The sequence below is a fragment of the Plectropomus leopardus genome, chromosome 13 (genome assembly GCF_026936395.1).
Source record: "Plectropomus leopardus strain MGB_pleo_1.0 chromosome 13, ASM2693639v1, whole genome shotgun sequence".
Lineage (NCBI taxonomy): Eukaryota > Metazoa > Chordata > Actinopteri > Perciformes > Serranidae > Plectropomus > Plectropomus leopardus.
In genome coordinates this window covers 11184297-11206640 of record NC_142188.1, presented here as the reverse complement: position 1 = coordinate 11206640, position 22344 = coordinate 11184297, and the positions used below count along the sequence as shown (strand labels likewise).

The 22344-nt window shown below is 39.7% G+C and overlaps 1 protein-coding gene across 6 annotated transcripts; it reads right to left on the bottom strand.

The window, feature by feature from the left end:
- Window positions 1-397: 397 nt before the first annotated feature.
- Window positions 398-20395, bottom strand: LOC121954387 (pleckstrin homology domain-containing family A member 1-like). Of its 6 annotated transcripts, none has more exons than XM_088086494.1 (14): window positions 20261-20395; window positions 15348-15561; window positions 14375-14431; window positions 14216-14261; window positions 11165-11262; window positions 10571-10702; window positions 9382-9522; window positions 8307-8375; window positions 7669-7733; window positions 7470-7533; window positions 7210-7299; window positions 5807-5880; window positions 4919-4993; window positions 2089-2453 (listed from the first exon to the last, which is right to left on the bottom strand). In XM_088086494.1, exons 2-14 carry the CDS (start codon window positions 15486-15488, stop codon window positions 2222-2224), a joined length of 1284 nt encoding a protein of 427 aa, XP_087942620.1. In that variant the 5' UTR covers window positions 15489-15561; window positions 20261-20395; the 3' UTR covers window positions 2089-2221. The 6 variants fall into 6 exon arrangements, with proteins under 6 accessions (XP_042357788.2, XP_087942620.1, XP_087942618.1 ...); XM_088086492.1 differs by lacking the exon at window positions 20261-20395 and adding an exon at window positions 15868-15957; XM_088086495.1 differs by lacking the exons at window positions 2089-2453; window positions 20261-20395 and adding exons at window positions 2571-2864; window positions 15868-15957.
- Window positions 20396-22344: the final 1949 nt, after the last annotated feature.

Here is a 22344-nt window from a genome sequence, read left to right as displayed (position 1 = left end):
TGCATATTTCTCCTGGTCAGTGCTCTTTAGTGGCACACAATTCTGTTCCTTTCTTGTATTTTTTGTTGATCATTTATCTGTTTTCATTCTCGTAGATGGTGTTTTGCACTGGTTTATTTCCATTCTGATAACTAAGTTATATCAATGGTGAATACATAACTGATGACTAGTACAGCACTCTGTTTTAGTCTACAGCATGTTAGTGTAAGTGACCTACAGTGAAGTTTTTTCTTTCACCACAAGAGGGCAGATGGCACCTTAATGAGTGGACTAGCAGTTAGACTAAATCGTTCTGTCTTCCCAGAGTTACTGAAGCTCTCACTACACCCTCACACACTAATTGTGCCCTTTGGCGAAAGGCCTAGATAAGCACAATACTGAATGACACTCAAGGATATCTGAGCACATTTTCAGTGTTTATTTCTTTCAAGTCATCCACATAATAAATAGAGACAATTCAAACCAATTACACCAGACTGAGAGGGCGTGAAACAGCTCGACTTGGTTGGGTTGAAATGAAGCAGGCACTTAAAAAAAAGATTAGTGTGTATTATTTAGCAGGACTACAGTGAGACATGTTTAAATAAAACCATTTGGCAGCTGCCTGCTGCTGGGTTGGCAACACATGTACACGGAATAAGATCAGGAAACATCTAAAGGCATATAAAAAATAAATCTGCTGCACACAGCTCTATTCTGCAAACACACAACACACAGAGCGGCCGTAGATAGAAACTAAAAACAATCTGAGGAATCATTGAAATGTTAACATGCAACAGAAATGTCTGAGCTTGAAGGTTGTCATTTTTTTTTTCCTGTTAAACCATGATCCAAATGTTTGCATGGTGTTCGTACAGTATACTCATCTTTATTAACATGTGTTATTACCTTGTCCATAAGGACATGAAGCTTATCTATAACTGACAGAGAGCCCTATTGTTGAGGTTTTTATTACTATGAATTACAAAATGCATACAGGCGTTCTCCTTGTACTTCTTGTTTGCTTCCCATGTCATCCAGTGTCACAAACGTAAGTCCATAAAGTTTGGTATGCTGAAATGGAGTTAACAAAGAGGCTGGTTCAGTCTGTAAAGTGATGCATGTACTGCCAAAGTCTTGACATTTTTGTTTTTCTTTTGCACTCCTGCAAAGTACTCTACCATTAACTGTAAAAACTATTCACTGTAGATTTATATGTGAGCTACTTTAGCTTGTTGTCAATTACAAACAGATAAAATCTCATCAAGAACACCTTTATATGACTGAACAACTTAACTCCAACATACTTAAAAATCAAGAGAATTTTAGGCCAAAGGTTTGGCAACTGTTAACAAAATCTGATTGAATTTGGCTACAATATATTTGGTCTTCAACTATCATACACACTGGGCCATAATATAAAAATATTTTCTTTTTTGGATGTTGTCCCAGACCTGTCTAGGATCTTTCAATTATAATTTGCATTTGATATGATTTCAGACTAGGTTTGACCCAAATCCTTCATGCGGGCCAACAATAGACAAATCCAGGGTTACAGCTGTGAGTGTATGAACGGAGCACAGTTTAAACGAGAAGGGAGGTGATGAAAAGTCAGTCCTCAGCTTGAACACATCTTTTAGACAAGAGGAAATAGTTTGCAATCTTGAAAGCTCCCTTATTTATATTGGCACAAAGTGGTTTACAAAAATCCTCCGTCGCATCATCGTGCCTGTACAGGTAAAATAAAGCTCTGTAATTGAATTCTAATCAGCACAAGTTAACAAAAATTTATAGTTTGACAACATCAACTTTTAGTAAATAAATACATCATTGTAAATGCGACAGCAGGCAGGCGGAGGGGGTGTGGGTGAAGACTGGGTCGTCTTTGGCACGCGAGTGCAGTTCAGTGGCAACCCAACTTGTTTCTTTAGCACACTGACGGCACTGACGGAGGAGCTCAGAACGTGAGTCTGTGACGTTGTATTGTGTCATCCGCCAACAGCTTTGGTTTGAAAACCAACGCCTGCCCTTTTTAACACCTGTTGAGCACTGTTCCTCTTTTAATCTCTGTCAACATCCAACCAGATAAACAAGTGTTAATATCCAGCTCAGACCTCGCTCACTGGCAGGTCAGCGTCATCCAGGTCCAGGGGTGGTTCAGGCATGTGGGGCTCAAAGCTGCTCCGCCGTCGCCACGGTGACTCCTCAGACTTACTGATGGTGGTCACAGGTGGTTCACAGCTCACTTTGCCAGACGCGTCTCCTGCAGGGACAGGCGTGCTGGCGTGTGGTTGTGGCTGGGCCGGGGCAGCAGGCTCATGAAGTGCTCGCTGTCCCACGCCAGGCTGCGAGCGTGTGCCGCACGTGACAGCAGCCCCCCACTCTGGGTAGCATGGTGGCATGGCAGATATGGGCGAGCGAGGGACGGGGGGACCCGAGTGGCTGCGGTAGAAAGTGGAGCGGCCGCCGTGTTCCTGCAGCAGAAACAGCGGGAGGACACAGACACAGCAAGAAGACAAGAGTGGCTGTTAGTAAGCAAAGTGAAATCCTGGTGTGTGGGGTTTATTTGACAGCAAAAGTGAGTTACAGACTTGGAATTAGCACCAGCAGGTGGAGCTTGATGCAGATTTAGCAGAGTTGGTACTGAAGGGTTGAAGGTGCCGAAGAATGTAGCATTGCTAAAGAGTGGAGATGGTGGTAGTAGCAGAAGTAGTAGCAGTAGTAGTAGAGGAAGTAGTAGAGGTAACGGGAGAGGTGGTAGTAGTGTCAGCAGGTTTTAGTTTTGGTAGTCTCGACAGGTTGAAGTGGAGGAGCAGAGTGCCTTAGGAAGCAGTGGTTGGTTGTTGCTCATTATTTCACAGCTTTTCATTGTCAGATTTCAATCTCTGAAACACAAAACAGAGGCATGGGAGGAAAGAAAAAAGCACAGCAGAGGTAGTGAAAGAAAAGGGGTGGCTACTGAGCAGATGGTGAAATGTTGGTTTGAGAAACACCCCAAATATAAAGCATTAAGACATCAATACAATATCAGTGTGAACTTTAAGATCCTGCATTTTGACACAGTTTCTCCCTAAGCAGCACCGTGATACCCGGCTGCAACTTTGCAGGCTTTTAGGAATTCTGATCTGTAAATCCACAAAGTATCCCTTAAGCATCCCACGATTTAATAATCAGTTTCCTAGCACAACATCCTACTGAGAACCACACGTATTAAGAGATGCTTTGTGCTGAATCCAAAGGTCCAAAATCAAGCTCATGCTGAATTTTAGGGGCCGTTGAACAGAGATTAAATAATAAACCACACTGAACATGTCTCATTAGTCCATTGTTCACTTGAATAGTTCTTATTAACCAAAATATTCACATGTAAATTAGGGATGTTCCAATCAAGGTTTTTGCCCCTAATTCTGATCTTTGTCATTTAATACTGAGTATCTGCTGATACCGAGTCCTGATCTGACACTTATATTTTCCTAGAAAACACAGCTTCACAGTGCACACATAAAAACATTAAAGTTATTAAAATAAAGCCACTATATATTCTTGACAACTGAATGGCTCTGCAATGCATTAAGAAAAAATGCCCACATGCAAGCCTTAATGTTTTTCTGTTTTGTTTCTTAACCTAATAACAAGAAATAAAATATGAAACAATCTAAATTTTCTTTGACCTTTCACTGAACGCCTCCCTCTAAGTGACTATTCTCAGTGTTTGCTGCTTCAGCTTCAGTCTGACTCACCTTAATGAACTGTATGCTATTGAGTGTTTTTCTATTTGTCATCTTTACATCTTTTGCATAGATTATTTTAAGTTTAATGATAAGTCTCATGATTTCTGATGCACTTGCGGGGGCGTGATGGGTGAGGTTGTTGCAAGCTCTGCATCGCTGTCTGTCTGTCCTCCGAGCAGGGCAGTGAAACACCATGCGGCATAGATGAAAGCAAAACCAGTGACTCTCACACTGAAATGGAGTGCACATAAATTAAGTAAATAACATAAACAAACAGTCTTTGTTTAATTTTAACTTTGTTTTGCTGTGGTTTATGGTGTGTGGTTGTCATAGGCGGGGCTCAGCCTCTGCTCTTACACACACACACGGAGTGGGAACAGACAGCAGAGAGTTGGAGAGTTGACGACAGCTACACTCGTTGCATTGCTGTGCGTAAGAGATTCATTAGTAAGAACACCTGTGTGACAGCTGACGTAAAAAAAAGGTTTGGATTGAGCTCTATATAGTTCAATACAGTCAATACAGATCAGTTAACCCTTTGAAACCTGAGCAAATTGGCTGGATTTCTTTTAAAACATGGGGAGAAGGCAATGAGCAACGAAAAAAGAAATTATCCAAAAACTAAACAAAAAAACCCCCTGAAAATTACCTGAAAGAGAGTAAAAAAATAAACTAACAAGAAAACGACCCACAAAAAGTGTTTGAAAAATTAAAAATAATTATCTAATACAATAACAAATATGTAATTATGATCATTATAGTTTGACATTTTCCCCTAGCTTTATTAATCTTCTAATTTCTTGAAAGTTGTAGAACATTTATGCCAAGTTGCTCATTGCTATTTTTCTCATGTTTTTGAAAGAAATCGCTCCAATTTGCTGAGCGTTCAAAGGTTTAAATACTTATGAAAGGCGTCTGAAAGCAGCTCAAGAAAAGTGATGTTGCTTCAGGTTTCAAAGGGTTCAAAACTGCCTTGATCGACCCTGATACTGATCTCTGAGATTGGATAGGGACATCCCCAATGAAAATAATATATACACATCACCATGAAAACCAAAAGATTGTGACTCTGGACGTGTGGATTCAGCATTGGTGAGTCCTCATTTAAAGCTGTTAAAAAACATTTAACACACAAAAGGTATAGGAAGTCAACAACACTGACACAAGTATCTTATTAACGTGTGTATGAGAAAGAGAAATAAACATACAGGCAGCGAACAGGAGGGAGGAGGAGAGACAAGCAGGATGTCACACATCTAAGACAGGTACACAGCTGCAGCAGACTGCAGAGATAACAGAGCATGAAGGGAAGAGAAACAGAAGGTGTGAAAGACACAGGTACCCAGTAATAAAGACAGAGATAGAAACAGGCTTTAGGTATTCATAGCTAAGCTGGTCAGGTAGGTCATGCTGTGAGTGTATGTTTATGCATGATTGTACATGAAATCTTGTATATTTATCTTTTCTGACACTGAAGCATCATCACTAATGGTGATGACAGGTGAAAGCTGTGCAAGTGAAGCTATAAAGGAGAGAAGGAGGCAGTGACTGCAGTTCTTTCCGATGGTAAGATGGTCATATTCCAGCTGTTTAGAGTCATTCTGCACTTGTGCAAAAATATTACTTTTAAGCTTTTAAGGAGTCGAGGTGTTCTTGATTTCAGTTGCCATGCTCGACAGTCACCGCATGCGAGAGAAGCTAAATCAAGCACACCTCAAATCTTAAAATTCCTCAACACATTTTCTTTTCAAAACTAGAACTGTCTGAGCGCACTGAATGAAATGAGCTCAAACTTTGAGCTGAGCTTAAAGTGACAGTGCGGCAAAGAGGAAAGGAAAGCAAAGGAGGAGGAGAAGTGGATGAGAGAAGCAGCGAGGACGAGGGCGTGAAGGGAGGAGCGCTTGTTGGGTTATCACAGCCATACTTAGGATGTGGTTGGTTCTTAGAAAAAAAAAAGGAGCATCAGATGTGCAGTCAGATCTGATCTGCTCTCATCAAGTCTACAACCACAGAGGGCCAGCCAGTGAGTGGAAAACAGTATTAAAAAAGGTGAACTTATAGTTTAAAGGGGGGGGGATTTAGACGAGCTGACATACGTGCTGCTGCACTCCCCGATTCGAGACGTATACCTCTGTATACAGGGGTTCGACAGCCGTCTGGCCTGCCGCATCTGCAACAACACAGTGCAAAGCAGTATTAGAGCAGATGGGCTGTCTGCCCACAGGGAGGAGAGGAGGAGAGAATGTGACAAAGAAAGAAAGGAGAAAAAGGAGACAGAGAAGAGGCACAGGAGAGGAGAAGGGGGTGAGAGAAAAACAAGCAAGAGAGAGAGAAAGACTCAGAAGGGAAGAAAGAGGGAACTGTAGAGAAACAGACAGCGCAGAGGTGTTGAGAATAATTTCAGTCTAACCAGAAGGGACCAACTGCGTCAGAGGACACGGTCTCCTCTGCAGTCAGGACTAAGGAACTGGCTGATTTCTCTCTCCTCACCTACGAGTCTGGCTGCCTGTCTCTTTGCATGCAGGCTGCTGATTGAGCTTATTTAACAGATTTGGTGGTCTGTGTGAGTGCACCAGTCCGGCATCATTTTGGTGGTGATGACGTATTGGTTATCTTACAAACTGATGACCTACTTTAGTTTAAAATCGGTATAAAGGCACCTGATGGCCTGGGGGTTAAGGCGCCAAACATGGGCTGTCCCCAGTTTGCATCCAGCTGGGGACCTTTGTCTCTCTCTCTCCCCTAAATTCCTGTTATCTGTCAATTCTCTAATAAAAGACACAAAATGGTCAAAAAAGAACAAAAGCCTTCTTTGCTGTTGGGTGGTGACAAGGAGGGATGAGTAAAATGTAGAACAGGCCAAGGTAAATACCACAAAAATAGATTATAAAGTTATTTTATAATCCACTTTCTTTGCAAAATGATGATTTTTCCTTGTGGCCTGGTAACAAATGTTGCCCTGTGCAAGTCCTGTGTGGGGAATTAGGAACTGCTGGTGTCCTGGTGGACTAAAGAGCAGAATTTAGCTTCACCAATCTTGTTTTTGGATTATACAATTACAACTAGAACAGCTGGACTCAGTATATTTCAAACAAAATGAATAGTTCATAGGGAAAGCTCATCTGAAACATACTGCAAAACTGCTGTTTCTGCTACACTGCATCTGTTTAAGATGAAGTCAAAAAAGGTTTTCTCTGCATTCTTTGTATCTTGCTGCTGTATGAAATCTTGTGAGAGCAAGAAACTGACACAAATCAAGAAATGACATGAGTGAAACAACAGAGACAGGTCTTATGAAGAAACTTGACTGGACTCCTCATACTACCAGATGTCACTCAGTAAGTCCGTCTCTAGTTCTGCACATGCAAGTCAAAGATAAGTCATTTTCTTTGTCCACAGGGGCATCTGAGGTCTCTAAATGTATGACTCCAATCAGATATAAGTCTTCTTATAATGACTTGAATCCATATTTTGTTGTAGTGTAGTGCAAGATACATACTGTAGCAGCAGACCTTCCAGGCCCCCGCTGGGCCACAATGGCCCCTGAGACAGCCTTGATCCAGCTGTGCATCTCCTCTGGGCTGTCCGCCTAGTAAAGCCACAAACAGAAAGGACAGTGAGGGACAGAAGAGGACAGTTAGACAGTACAGACCAAATGTAGACAAAAAAGACAGTCAAGAGAGCAACCACAGTGTTTGTCAACATTGTACACATTGTATGACTGACTGTACATTCCTTTTACCACAAAAAATGTCCTACCTGTATGTAAAACGTCCTTGATGTGGTGACAACTTCAAACAGATTATCTCTCATCATAATGTCACTGAAACCAAAGTGGAAAAGTCAGATCATAATAATCTCATCTATATCTTGATCTAAATCAGGAAAGGTAAACACCATCCCCCTGGACAAAAGACATTTTTTGTACAATGGGAAAATGCTGGGACATGTTAAATACCTCTGTTTGCACTCCTGGACTTTGTGAACTTCCTTCAGTGGGATCATTCTCAGAGGCTCTTTCTCCTAAAGGCAAGAAAATACCATATAATAATTAAAGAAGTAAAGAAGTCATTGAAATATACAGGATAAACTGCATGTGTATTACAAATGCTTGTCTAGAAACAAGGACATCTTGCTGAGTTCTCCGTTTCACAGGGACAGAAGATAGTGAACTTTCCTAAAAGTAGCAAACTGCAACTAAAAACCCTGATAGTTGTAACTTTCTTGACCTGGCCATTTGATACAGCAGACAGAGAGTCTGTGTCCTTGGGGTCTGTTGATAGCCAAATACACAGATAGAGCTGTCAAATAAGGGCAGAACCGGACAAGGACAGGTTATGGGACGTGAAGTATTATCCTGAGGACAGTCTGTGTGTGTTTTTGTAAGAACGAGTGTTTAAGAAAAGCCGGGGGGGGGGGGGGCAAGGCATGATAGGACATGCGAAGTGTAAGCACTGAATTCCACAGACTGCAGATAAAGCATGTTGGAACTCGGGACTCTGTTTCTGCTGATCCTCTGCCTCAGTCTGTGGGAGTACATTCAATTCACAATAAAAAACATTCCTTAAAGGCTTCACATAACTGAAAGTCAATTACCAAATCTGACTTGAAGTAACTCATTGAGTTTTCCTCCAGTAGGAAATAGCGCCGTTTCCAGTTCCTCATCTGGGGGAAAAAAGGTAAAAAGTGTTCAGAACTTTTGTAGAATTTCCAGGCAAAATAAGACATTTGCCAAATTGCTACAATATTCAAAGCAGTTTTAATTAAATAATTCCTACACAATTTTTTAATTTTTTTTATCACCAATTGTTTATATTATTTTATATTATTATTTTATTCTATCCCTGTTTGTTTTTGTTTACTTTTTCTTTTTTTTAAATTTCATTTATTTATTTTTATATATAATCTTTATTTATAGAGGGATATATAGGGATATATATCTTTTCTGAATATGGTCTTGACATGTGATGGACATCAACAAATTATTATTATTATTATTATTATTATTATTATTATTATTATTATTATTATTATAACAACAGTGGTTGAATAGGGACAGTGGAAATAAAAGATTATGTAATATCATTGTGACACAGTGTATCCTGAATATAAATGTGTACCTCTCCCTCTTTTATTATTTTGTGCTGTTTTAGATTCTGTACATATGTGTACCTGTATGGATGTAGATGTTTGTCAGAGTCGATTTTAATGTATCATTTTACTTTTTGTTAAAAAGACAATAAATACAGTTTAAAGAAAAATCCTACCCATTTCACAGTGTCTATATATAGAGGGTGGTTGTACATTATCCTGAACACATATAAATTACAGAAATTGTACACACTAGCATTTTCTGAGGCAACTCTTTGTCACAATCATGCTGAAATCACATCATCTGACATTCCACAAGTCACAAGACTTTACATTCCCCATCACATGAAGGTGCTATTTGTGGATGTCAGTTTGATTGCAATAGTGTCATTAATCATAAATGGTGTTGCGTCACTATGGTAAAGCTTGCTGACTGTAATGCATTTCAGAAAAGTATGTTGCTGCACTGTAAGTAGCCAGAAATTTGAAAGAGACAAAATTATGATTGAACTTTCTGAACAGTAGCAAAAGGCAAACTCAACTAGAACCAAATCAACACAACAGAGGGGCAGGTACCCACCACAGCTCCCTGCTTCACGCAGTAGCCTGACTTGATGACGGTGTGCTCCTGAGTCGGCCTGCCCAGGAAGTACGGCAGCTGGCTGTGGGACCGGTGCATTGCCTCACGCTCCGCTCTGTCTGCACCATCACCGCCGTCATGCTTGAGGGGAAAGGGCACCGGAAATATTGTCAGTGCAAGTTTCAAAAACATTTCAAAAAACAGACTAATTTATGTTGCGGATTCAACTACCTCAAAATACATCAGCCACAATCCATGTTAGACTTCTGAGTAAAAGGTAAAGTAATTAGGGAAATTATTAATTGGTTCATTACTGCACATAAAAAAACAGTACATTAGTGACACAAAGGAGATTTTTCCTCAGATGTTAAAATGAACACATACCGCTTACAGTTAAAGTTTCTACAGCTGTAATTTAAGTTCTTTTTCAGGATCGATTAGAGTGTCAGCAATTTGTACTATTATTTACTTGATTATGAGGTGATAATGAAAAAAAATGCCCATTATAATATCTCAGAGCCCAAGGTGATGTCTTCAAACTGCTTGATTTGTTTAACCAACAGTCCAAAATCCCAACAAAATTTACTTACATATGAAATAAAACAGAAGAGTAGCAAGAGTAGCACATTTGTAAACCTGGATCAAACAAATCTGGGGCACTTTTGCTTGATGAATGACCAATCCATTATCTAAAAGTTGCCAAATGGATCAATTATCTCTGCTCTAATAGTTTTACGACAATATAAAGACGGACTATATTATAGCTTGTAGAGCTGCACATTATTTGATTGGCTGTCAAATATTAAAATAATTTGATAATCTACTAATCAGTTTGAGTATTTTTTTTAATTTAAAATAAAAGTCAAAATTCTCTGATTGCAGCTTCTTTAATGTAAACTGAGTATCTTTGGGTCATGGAAAAAAAAATCAAGATATTCGAGGACATTATCTAAGGCTTTGGGAAACACTGAATGACATTTTTCACCAGTTTATGTCATTTTATAGATCAAGCAACTAATCAATTAATCAAGAAAATAACTGACAGATTAATACACAATGAAAATAACTGTTTGTTGCAGCCTTAACAGTTTGTCACTGTTGTGTTTCCCTGCAGGCATCAAAATCTTTGAATACATTTTTAAACATGCAATGACAGTATATGGTGCACTACGTGTGTGTCAATGTTTACCTGTGTCTGAGTGACAATGGGAACTCCTCCTATGATTTCTGTCTTATAGGAGACTTGTTTTTTGGGCCCTACGACATCTGGCAAAGCCTTTTGGTTCTCTGCATTCTGCTGCCCATCAGGCAACTTTGGCACCTTAGAAAAACACACACATCAGACTCCAGAATTTTGAGGACAATTTTTAATTAAACAAACCAATTCTGAACAGAGAGATAAAATAAAATGAGGAATTCAGCTGTCCTTTTTCAATAGTTAAAATACAGTATGTAACCTCTATGTATGCAAAAGTTGACAAGTCTTAAACACGTTTAATTTCCATTTCCTTTCTGAATGGTTGTGGCTTCACAGAGAACAATGGAAACAGCCCTTTATCCCAGCACTTAATACAACAATACAGCATCCTGTTAGTCATGCTCTGACTCACTCCTATCTAGTTTCTTGACAGTCCACTCACTCATTTCGAAGAAGAGGAAGAAATAAAAGTTTCTCCAAGTGATAAAAAATGAGCCAAAGAGAACAAATCGGTGCAGCTGACTCAGAGATGGACTGCGTGTGGTGTGTTTATCTGCACGTGCTGTGTGTTTGTGTTTGACTTACAGTGATCTTGGTGGCTTTATTGAGCGCGTTGACCCAGTCCACTAGATCCTGCTGATCGTTGGCCTGCAGGAAGAACTTCCTCATCCCAGCATTGATGACTAATGAATTATAAAAAAAAAAGCAGTGGGAACAATGAAAAGGGTGAAAGTATATTCATACAGCCAGACTACATTCTCGACACTACATCAATAGTTTCATTCTGAGTCTAATATGAATCACATGCAAATATGGACTACAAGTACAAAGCAGTACTATGAAGTGCGTGCTAACTGTGCTTTTGGCCTTTCTTGTACAGAAAATATGATGAAGTGTCAGTAGAAGAGATCCACAGACTTCTCTGGAAGTGTAAAACAAGTGAGCCAAGAGACTCTCCCACACACTACCAGCAGCATTCCCTCCCCATGTGGATGATGACCCAGCTGTCTCAGTCTGCCACCATCTACCCACATCTAACCATGACAGAGAAAAAAAAAAGCTCACAGCTACCAACCACCAAATATTCACACCCATGTGAACATGAGCGTACCCCATTTTCAATCACAAAGAAATTTTTGGGTCAAATGCTGATTAGCTATGGATCAGGATTTAGGAGCTGAAAGAACTCAAGTCTCATTCTCTCACTCTCACTCTCTCTCTCTCTCTCTGCCATAAATCCTTCGATTCTGCTGCTCAAACCATCCTTGTGTCTCCTCCATTTCCTTTCGACACCATGGGAATGAATTACATTAAAGCTGGACTGGTAAATCTGGCGGGGGCGAGCTGTAAAAGGCACTGGGAGCTCAAACTCTGTGGCACAATGAGGATCATTCTTCCTCGCTCTGTGTGTTTGGTCCAGCTCTTAGACAGATGCAAGACCTCTCCCTTTCTTTTTTCCACTTCCCTGTAAATAAATCTGTCTGTCTGGTCTCATTTAACCTTCAAATGTGTCCATTGTGTTTTAGGGGGGGGTAAGATCCTCAGTAGTGGCTAAAGGGTAGTAGTCTTCTGGGCACTGGGAGGACAAATCTGGGAGGAGAGGTATCAGATCTGACTCATAGTTACACATTATAAAACAATTTGTGCTGCTGAGAAATGCAGCCAAGCACCAAAGTTCACAGGCTACACCACTTTCAATCTCTTTCACCACACACACAAGCCACAGACCCATATCAATCAATCACAGACTGCAATAAAGTCTCTACTGTAAAAAAAAGATCTCTTAGTGTGACATCTATAACCTAACTTTTCAGAATATTTCTTCGCCCTATGTTTCGTCCGAAGTTGCTAGATGCAGGAAGAGGGGGAGCAGCAGGATTCGTAGATATTAGCAAAACATGTGGCGCACAAACGGCAGTTTAAAAATAACCTCATACATCCCCGAATCAGGTTCCGATTAGGATGCCGACATCCTGTCGAAACCTCAACAAGGCAACTGGTGTGCACACACAGCCTGAAACACACACACACACACAGTCACAGTAGTCCACACACTAGTATTTCCTGCTATTGAAGCGGATGGAAGAGGAGGAGAAGGGCTAGTAAACAATAACAGGGAATGGAGGTTTACTGCTAAATAACCTGATGATGGTTCATATTTATGCAACAGTTTTCCTGCCTGTCTTGACCACACGAGGTGAGAAGACAAGGACAAATGTAAAGATAAAACAATACCTTTGTTGCATACTAATAAGATCACGGGTTCAATGCATTAAAAAGGGTTATAAGCTGCCAGTCTGTTTCATCAGAATAGGTAGCTTCAGAAACATCCTCTCACCACACCTTTCTGATGTCTTAAAGGGGAACACAACTTATGATGTCATCGAGTATAAAAGCCTGGAGCTGCTTCATAGACAATAAATGGGAGACTGATTTTGTGGACCCACAGAATGTTTAATATCCTTAAATGAGCTTTAATCTATTATAGTGTTTTCAGTTGTGAAATGGAAAATGTACCCATATACTCAGAACATCCCCCTCGATGCTCTCAGTGTCATCAACAACATCTTTCTCCATTCAATGTCGAGGAAGCAGCTCTATATACTCTATGACATCAGGTTTGAGTTTAACTTTAGTTTTGGATTTGGGAGAGAGTTGTTCATGTTTACTAACACTTCACTGTCTTATAACATAGAAATAATAAAGAATTTTGAAAAAAGGGCATAGTTTCCCTTTAATTAAGGGGAATGTCTCTCATCATTTCCAAAACTAGCATTTCCAAAATAGCTCTTTTCAAGAAAAAACTGACTCTAAGGTTCAGTATTTCAGTAAGTGTATCATTATTAGTTGACGATAATGTTCCTTTAAAGGTAGTAATGCATCAGTATAACAGAAAAAGGTGGAAACAATTAAAATTTTTTTAAAATTTGAAAATGTTTTGTGGGGTGGGGAACGCATTTATGCTTCTCTGCAGTGCAATATGACGACAACTGTAAAAACAGGACTGCTGGGAGAAATATCCTTTACATGAGCCTTTTAGAACATGATTCAAGAAAATTTTATCTGGTGCCTACACAACCACCCCAATGATCAGGGTGATAAAATCTGAAAAGGCATAAACAATTCTAAAACAGTTCAACCCAACTGACAAAAAACTCAGATCATCAACTGCTGTGGCCTCCTGCATGTTTGTGTGTTTGCTAAACAGACAATGTTGAGCGAGACTGCCTGGTCAATGGTGGAGAAAGTTATGTGGAGAGCAGTGCTTGACCAAGTTTAGAGGGCAGACAAGGACAGCAAACATTCCTCCCTTAGGTTACATTAAGTGTACTCTCCGCCCAGCCAACATATGATTAATCACACAATCACTGCCAATGTTTGAAGGCTCTGCAGGCAAGTTCTACACTTAAACGAGATGTTAGTTTATGTAACAAGTTGGGTTGCTGTTTAACGTGACAAACATGTCAATGATGTAGTCCGAGATCGTTTCGGGAAAAAATAAACTGGAGAAAGGTTTAAGATACAACTAAATTCTTTCAAAATAGGTCTATATTCTTCTACTCCTTCAGTAAACTATCAAATTATTATTGTTAATGCAAAGAAATTAAAAACAGATTGTGAAGAGTTTTTTCTTACCGAAGCAGAATTCTGCCTTAGGTCTCAGCTTGGTAGCATCGCTGACCTAAAGAAGGACAAAGCTCACAACTTTTACTAAATACTGTAAATGGATGCTGTTTATACATCATCTTATCGTGTAAGTGTCAGATAAGCTTCAGTGAAAATATTTCTTCTTACCTTAGAGATGTAGGTGAGCTTGAGGGAGCCGACACAGTCTGTACCAACCGGCAGGTTCTGTCAGAAGAACAATATGTGTAAAAATCTAAAGTTAACACTATTAAACATTTGATTACGGCAGACAATAATGTGGTGGGAGTGTGAAGTCAAGTTTTGAAGAGCAAGTCAATATTACGGAGTAAATACAGTATACTTTTAATGATCACCATGATAGTTTATTTCAGTTACTTGCTGTGCTTCTGAAACTGCGGGATCCAGATTTAACATCATTAAAATTTAAGCTTTTTCAATCTATAAAAAGAAAGAGACCTGCTGAATTATTTAAAATTTCTCCTGCACTACATGATTTATGAATACTTCATGTAACAGTGCACTTAAAAACACAGCATCTCCAAACCAGCATGATGTACAAACCAAGTGAAGAGTTACATTGCGATAACTGTGACATCGAGGGGTCATGGAGCAGAAAATCATGACTACTGTGGTCAATGCAAATATCACTGCTCACTACATGGACTCATTGAGACTAGAAGACAAAAAATAATCCCAGATTTAGAGTATAACAAGTTAATTCTAACTAATTCAGGAAAATATCTGCTGGTAGCTAAAACCCAAACACACTATTAGCCCTGACCTACTCCTGTTCCTGTAATATGGCCCTAACTGCCATCAGCTAGTATTACATAATACAAGTTCTCCCATCCTTGTATGGCTGTCTAGCGATGGAAACATTTAGCCTGTACTTAGTTTTGTGTTCATAATGAATGACGACAGTTTAGCTAAAAGTGGCCTGCAGTTACCCTGCAGTTGCATGAGAGCTGATCATCCACACAGTTAACTAACGTCAGCTGGCGTGCCCGTGAACTCTCCAGTGTCCCATCAACAAATTAAACATTAGCCTGTGCAGTTACCTGGATGATGCACTCCCGAAAATGAAGCTAAAAGCTAAGCTAACGCGGCCCTGTGTAATTACCTGTGGGTTGTCCATGAACCACACCAAGCTTCCCTGCTGCGTGTCCAGAATGAAGTAACGACGCAGGAACTTGCCACTGCTCTCGTTCTCCTCTATGTCCAAGAAGCCACAGATGCGGTTCTGTCGGTCCACGTAAGGCATCTCGCCGCCGGGACATTCCCTGGCCTGCTGGGGCCAGGAGAGGAGAGGGGGCAAGCGGGACCGGGAAGAATTCCTGAAGGACGGTGAAAAAAAGAGATGTGTGAGGTGGGAGGGAGTAAATGAAGAATTTCTGTTGTCTGTGTGGTGAGCCTCACTCGCGTGACCCGCTCCCTCTTTCTCCCTGTATCTACTGTATCTGTGGTCTCTCTACCACCTGGAGCTCACTACAGTCTGCCAGGGGATCATGTGACACAAACCAGAACCCCGCCTTTATCCTTTTATATCAGCCTCACCCACTCTCTCTCTCCTTCTTTGCGCTCTCCTCTTTTTTTCTCTTGTTACACTCACTACACACTGTCACTCTCTCTTCTCCACCCACCCCGGCTTGCTCTCTTTTCTCCCTCTTCTTTTGCAGTCTTCTCCTCTCTCACTGTCTGTGCTATCTCCTCCCAACTGCTCTCTCATCCGATTTGGCAAGCCTCTGACCAGCCCCTTTCTACCCCCTCCCTCCCTCCGCAGCTGAGCACCCACTTGGTCCAAAAAAAAAAAAGCGCCAGTGAGCTCAGCCATGTTCGACACAAAGAAACAACACAAACACCCTCAGGAGCTGCGTGAGGGAGAGAATGTGCAATATTTAACCTGCTCAGGTCAGACACATTACTGAGGACTACAGCTCTCTAAAAATCAACAAAAAAGTAAATGATCTGTTTAGTCTTACAAGTGCAATGTCAAACCCTGTGTGGGTGGGTGCACCATTACTGTAGGCATATTGTCGCATTAGCCTGTTTAAGCTGCTGTCTTTTTGGGCTGAGCCGAAAATATGTGATTGAGATGAGTCTTTGGAAAGCGACGATAAAGACGCTCTTTCTCCAGGACATTATGAGCACTGTGTGGGCGGATGGGGGCACAGCAGGGACAAAAGGCCTGGTTGTTGTGCATGGACTCTGAGCTGAGAGCATCGCAGTTAGCCCCTGCAACTCCCCGAGTCATCACAGGCACGAGAAAGGAGCAACGCTGTCAGAGGCGACTATCTGAACACTACACAAATAGTGATTGTTATGCGAGAGTGAGAGACGTCTCTGTTGAGTTTAGTGATCCTGTAAATGAGGTGCTGTGAGCGAGTTCATCTGCATGTGTGCTCATGTACTTCAGTGATGCAGAATAGATGTTTGAGATAATGCAAAACAGCATCCACACAAGGTGAAAAGAAAACAATGTAAACTACTTTGGCTTTTAATTCAATGACAATTGTCAACTGTTTGGCTAGTTCCAAAGATTCTTGTCAAAAAATATGTATGCCACGTATAGTAAGACAGACACTGAATTTTTGAGGTTGATACCAATAATTATATTTGACATTTTAAAAATCTGACATTTTAGAAAATCGGACACCGATATGTATAGTGTCAAACATTTTAGGAGGTATAATCAATATTTTTAATGATAAAAATGTACCAAATGACAATATGAAACATAAATGAGAATTATCACTTATAATCTGCAGCTCCTCTTGGCTTTACAGTTAGTTTCAGTCAATTATTTAGCTGTCAGTCCTGCAACTTCACTGTTCTGGTTCACTCTCACTTCTTATAGCTTTGTTTTCTTACTCAGCAGGCAGGTGTTTTCAGTGTAAAAGTGCAAAAAACCCACTGTGCACTTCCTGCTGAGCACCAAACATCAGTTACAGTTAGCGACCAGCTGGTCAACATAGTGAAGCATCTAGCAGCTGAAGCACCACGTATTTCCCTCAAGAGACCAAAAACAAAGCTGAAAGAGGGTGAATATTGAACTTACACTCTACAAGCTGCCAAAAATATGACTCTAAATGAATGCTAATGTTGATCAGTAATTGCCGGATGTGTAAATAATCAACTGTTTGCAAACAAGTTCGCCATATTAACTTGACAGGTGATGGTTTATGGTTGAAAAGTACACTTGGTAGTGCTTGCTTGTGGACAAACATTCTGACACATTTTCTAAATATTTCTTTCTGTACAGCGATTTATTATGTACTGGCTGTCAAATTAAGTTAAAAATATATATGTTTGCTTATATCGGTGGGCATACATTGTCTGGGCGATATACCTATTGAATGCTAACCCAATTCACATTAACTCAATGAATTCCTGTTACAGCAACTCATACAAAGACGATGAGAAAGAATATACATGATCACAACATTACGCAGGATTACTGATTGTAAATTACTGCAGCAAGTCTTTGACTCCTCCACATCCCTGCAATCTCTGTCTTTCTTTACTGTAATGTTTGAGTTACCTCAGCTGTTAAGGAATGAGCCCAATTTGGTTTCTGGCTGATAAACATAACTGTGTGTATTAATGTGCTGGTTTTGGCTTCTAACTCTTATCACAAAGAAATTGACAATATAATTTATCTCGCAGTATTATCTGATAAAATCTATCTACATAACAGTGTCAAACTTATACATGTATTTTAAGGCATAGAGTACTAATAGATTATTTATGATCACATTTTCCCCACTTTTTACAGACTAATTACTTGTCTAACCCATCCATTGTATTGAGGACAAACACACACAGTATTCCAGTTTCTATTTGAGTACACCAGATAACATATTTGGTTTTCTGAAGCGAGGAAATTATGTTTACGTGCTCAAACACACAACCAGGTTACTTCAAATACAGATCATTGCCAGGATACTAGTGTACATTTACAGATGAACTGTCTGTGATCACCAGTGCAAGGTTACCAAGCAGGGTCTACTGTGTGATGCAAATAATATTGTCAATGAATTATGCTTCATACGAAGCAGCACAGACTAAGTTTAAATGTCTAACAACAAAGAAGGACTAAGGTAGTGTGACATAAGTCAAACATTCCCACGGTAAACGTACTCTTTGCATTTGCTGCAAAGCTTTGTCCACATCACATGGCAGCCAACTGGTCACACAGGACAGGTCATAAAACAACAGTAGGGACCAGCTGGATAGCCCAGTAGAGGTCAATATTATCTTTTCATGATTTTAGGGTTAGAAAGCCACACAACAGCTGGTGATAGTAACTGTGGAGCAGAAAGCTTGTGCTGCTTTAACACTTAACTATTAAATCATTAATCTAGGTGTTGAGGAGATCAAATATTAGCAGTGCACCATGAAGTAATAAAACTTTGTTACAGTATTTTTGTAGTGCTTTACTTGAGTTTTTGTATTTCTTTCAACTTTCACTTTTACTCCACTACATTTCCTAAATAAAATGTAGACTTTTACTTCACTATTTTTCCTCTTAGCATATTTATTACTTACTATAAAATAGGGAAGGAAGGTAGAAGGGGATGGACGGACAGACAAATTAAGTAATAGAAGGGAAGGAAAGACCGGCTTTTGTTCTTTAAATCCTTTAAGTTGTAACAAAAGACCTTGTTTTTCTTCTATCTTCTAGTCTGTTTTTAGCTCAGTTTTCAAGGTTGTGTATGTTACAAAGATATATTGTCAAAGTTTTCAAAATTCTGAATGCTTTCTATATTAACAGCAAACTTGTAGTGACTAAAATTGAATTTTGTTCTTTAAATCATCTTAATTGTAAAAAAAAAAAAAAAAAAAAAAAAAACCACTTTTTTCTTTAAGACTATTGTAGGCTCAGTTTTTAAGGTTAGGAATGTAACAAAGACATATTGTCAAAGTTCTCAAAAATTTGACCACTTTTTTTTTTTTTAAATTAATAGCATAATTGTACCTTTTCTTTTAATACTTGGTATATACCAAGAATTGTCAGAAATTAATTTTATGATCATAAAATTAATTCTGACAATAAATATCAGATACTTTAAGACTGTTACATATATTATACTCTAAACAGGTGACTTTAACTTCTACCAAATTCATTTTCTGCTAAGATATCTGTACTTTTACTCAAATCTGGCTTTCAGGTACTTCATCCACCACTGAATGTTAGCGTTCACTGCAATATTCATTTTGCATTTGGTTTCACAAACATCAATGAAGGAAACATTGCATGAGAAAAACATTGGGCTACAAATGCTTGTGGATGAAAGGCAATTTAGGGGGCCGTCTACAGGTCAAAGGTGGGACAGGTCATTCCGGCTGAGCTGAAAAGAGTCATTTCTGAACAAAAAGCAGGACATAAGGCCAGCAGGTTTGACAGGCTTTGGCCTTCACATTAACTCGGTGAGGTATGGTCCTGTTCACTACAGCAATGTGCGACTGTGGGTTTTTGTACATCCAAAGAAGGACAAAATATGGAACTTCACTAGGTCAAATTAACTAGTAACAATGACTATGTCTTGAGTCACTACAACAAACCACTTAACCATCCAAATTTAACGCGAGATGACGTAGAAAATCACATTTATCTTTGAGTACAACCTCAAACAGCTAACGTTTTATTAGCTAGCTAATGTCAAACACGCTGACAACATTTGTGTTAGCAGCATCAGCCACCCTGGCCTGAAGTTAACTGGGAGACACGGCTCACTGTTAGCCTGCAACCAACTTGTAAAATGACTCACAAAACATCTAAAATTATATCATTTCACCACCTTAAAGCTCCCACTTTTACGTTATTGTTGAAGCTGCGCTTTACTAACGTTAGCTAGGTTAACGGCATCAGACGTTACGGTAAAGAAGTTTGGGCATAAACGACAGCCTAGCTAACGCTGTCGACTCGTCCCAGTCTGCCTCGTAAAATATAACAGGTAACTTTAGCTGTACTAGATAACTAATGTGCGTTTAGTGGTGTTAATAAATTTTGTTCAACGTTATGAGTGAGCTTACCCGAGTCTTCCCTTCTGTAACGGCTACACTGAACAGTCTCGGTGTTGTCGAGTGTGTCCTCTCCGCCTCAGCCCATCTCCACTGATCTGCACAGAGCCGCTGCTGCTGGAGAGAGCCGAGCAGAGATGGTATATTATGAAGATGATCACTCTGTGGTGAAAAACAAAAAATGTGTTGGGGAGACACGTCTCAATCATACTAAAAAAGTCCCTATTAATATATGCATGAAAAATATTATTTAAGTGTACGGGGTGAACTTGTGGAATCGGCTGGGTAATGAGTTGAAATAAAGCATGATCGCAAATCACTAAAAAAAAATATACAAGATTGTGTTGGGGGTGTTTATATTTATTTTGTAACACTGGGGGATATTTGGATTGTAAATAATCCTGGGGTGGATATTTATTTATTTAGTTTGATGGTAAGTAAACTGGAGATGGTTGTTTGCACACTAAATAAATTTGGGAATATATTGACATAAGAAATGAGTTTGAAGAAAAAAGTGAGAGAGGCAGGAATATATAAGTTTTACTTCTACCTACTCCTTTTCAGACACTGTACTTTTGTTTTGTTTATTTGTTCATAATATATTGTCATTTTTGATTCGTAAATGTGATTTACATTTTTGATTTGTAAATGTAATCATGAACATAAATAAACTTAACAGTTTGTTAAGTTTACTTGTTTTCGGAGGCATTAGTCATCCCAAGTCTCAGCTGAGGCTGGCAATCGGACACAGCCTGACTCATTTCCTGCCACTTTGTTGTATTTGGGCCAATGCTGTGCTGGGTTTTTTTTTTTTTAACGGGCCAGTGATGGCAGTATCGGCACTAGGCAACCAGTTTACTTGACCAGATTCAGGAGTCCTATTCATCCATTTGGGCCGGTGCTGGGCCAGGTCATTTTTGCCCAGTGACAGCAGTATCAGCAACCAGAATCGGGCCAGTTTATTTGGCCTTAATCTGGGGCTTCATTCATCCTGAGTCTTAGCCGGGTGAACGCATGTGGGCCAACTCATTTCATCCGGCATGTAGAGTTCAGGCTGGAGCATTCCCCTTTACTACCCTTAAAGAGCAATGAAGGTTTTAGAAGTGGTAGTTTTGTGCAAAAATGCACAAAATTTTCGAAGGCATGTGCAATGGTTGACAGTACAAAGTATTAAAAATTAATATCCAATGTACAGAGATGTAGTTACAAAGATTTTCCAGACAGTTCATACATGCACAGCTCATCTAGACAGATATGAAGATGTAACGTGTTGTCCCAGTGTCTATGGGAGGGAAGACAAAGACAGCCATCCATGTCCCCATCTTGACTCCACAGCCGCAATATTTGTCATTTGAACCTGATGTGTAGTCTGAATGTGTGCTTCACTCCCTCTGAATGTTGCATCATTCATTATTTTTGTTTTGCTTCAGGAGGAAAAAACACTGCAGCTAAATTTCTCTGTGTAGGCCTACACTGATGCATCATGATAAAGTTCCTCTCATCTTATCGTAGCTATCTCATATGAGGCCCAGTGCAAACAAAACAAACACTGCAATTAAGGGCAGTGTGGGGCATGCATGTGTGCAATAAAACCAATAATAGCTATTGATGTTACCATATGTCCCTTATTGATTACTATCCGCTCCATTGACGTCTGGTGTCTGGAAAAGGAGATCAGAGTGAGAGCTCTTTCACATTTATCACCTCTAGGTGCAAAGTCTGAGACGAGCTCTGGGTGTCAACAGAGCGGTGATTTAGCGACATCTACGGTTTAAAAGCTGCAGCTACATTGGTCTGTCTATTTTCCATGATGTAAAATTGACATTTTGATATTGCATAACTTTTAGGCTATTTGGTAAGCAACTGAACAAATGCTCTCTTCCTGCGAGCAAACGCACTTTATTTTTTTTTGTCCAAATAAGATCATCCTGTTAATGCTGTTGTTCCCCTGCATCTCTTTTTATTTCAAGGATTGAAATAACAAAGATTAGGCCCTACATCCAGATGTTTCAGTGAGTGTTTTGACAATTAGGCTACTTAAAAGGCTCAGGTAATTTCTCATGCAAGCAAAAATAAAATTTAAAAAAAATGGAAGC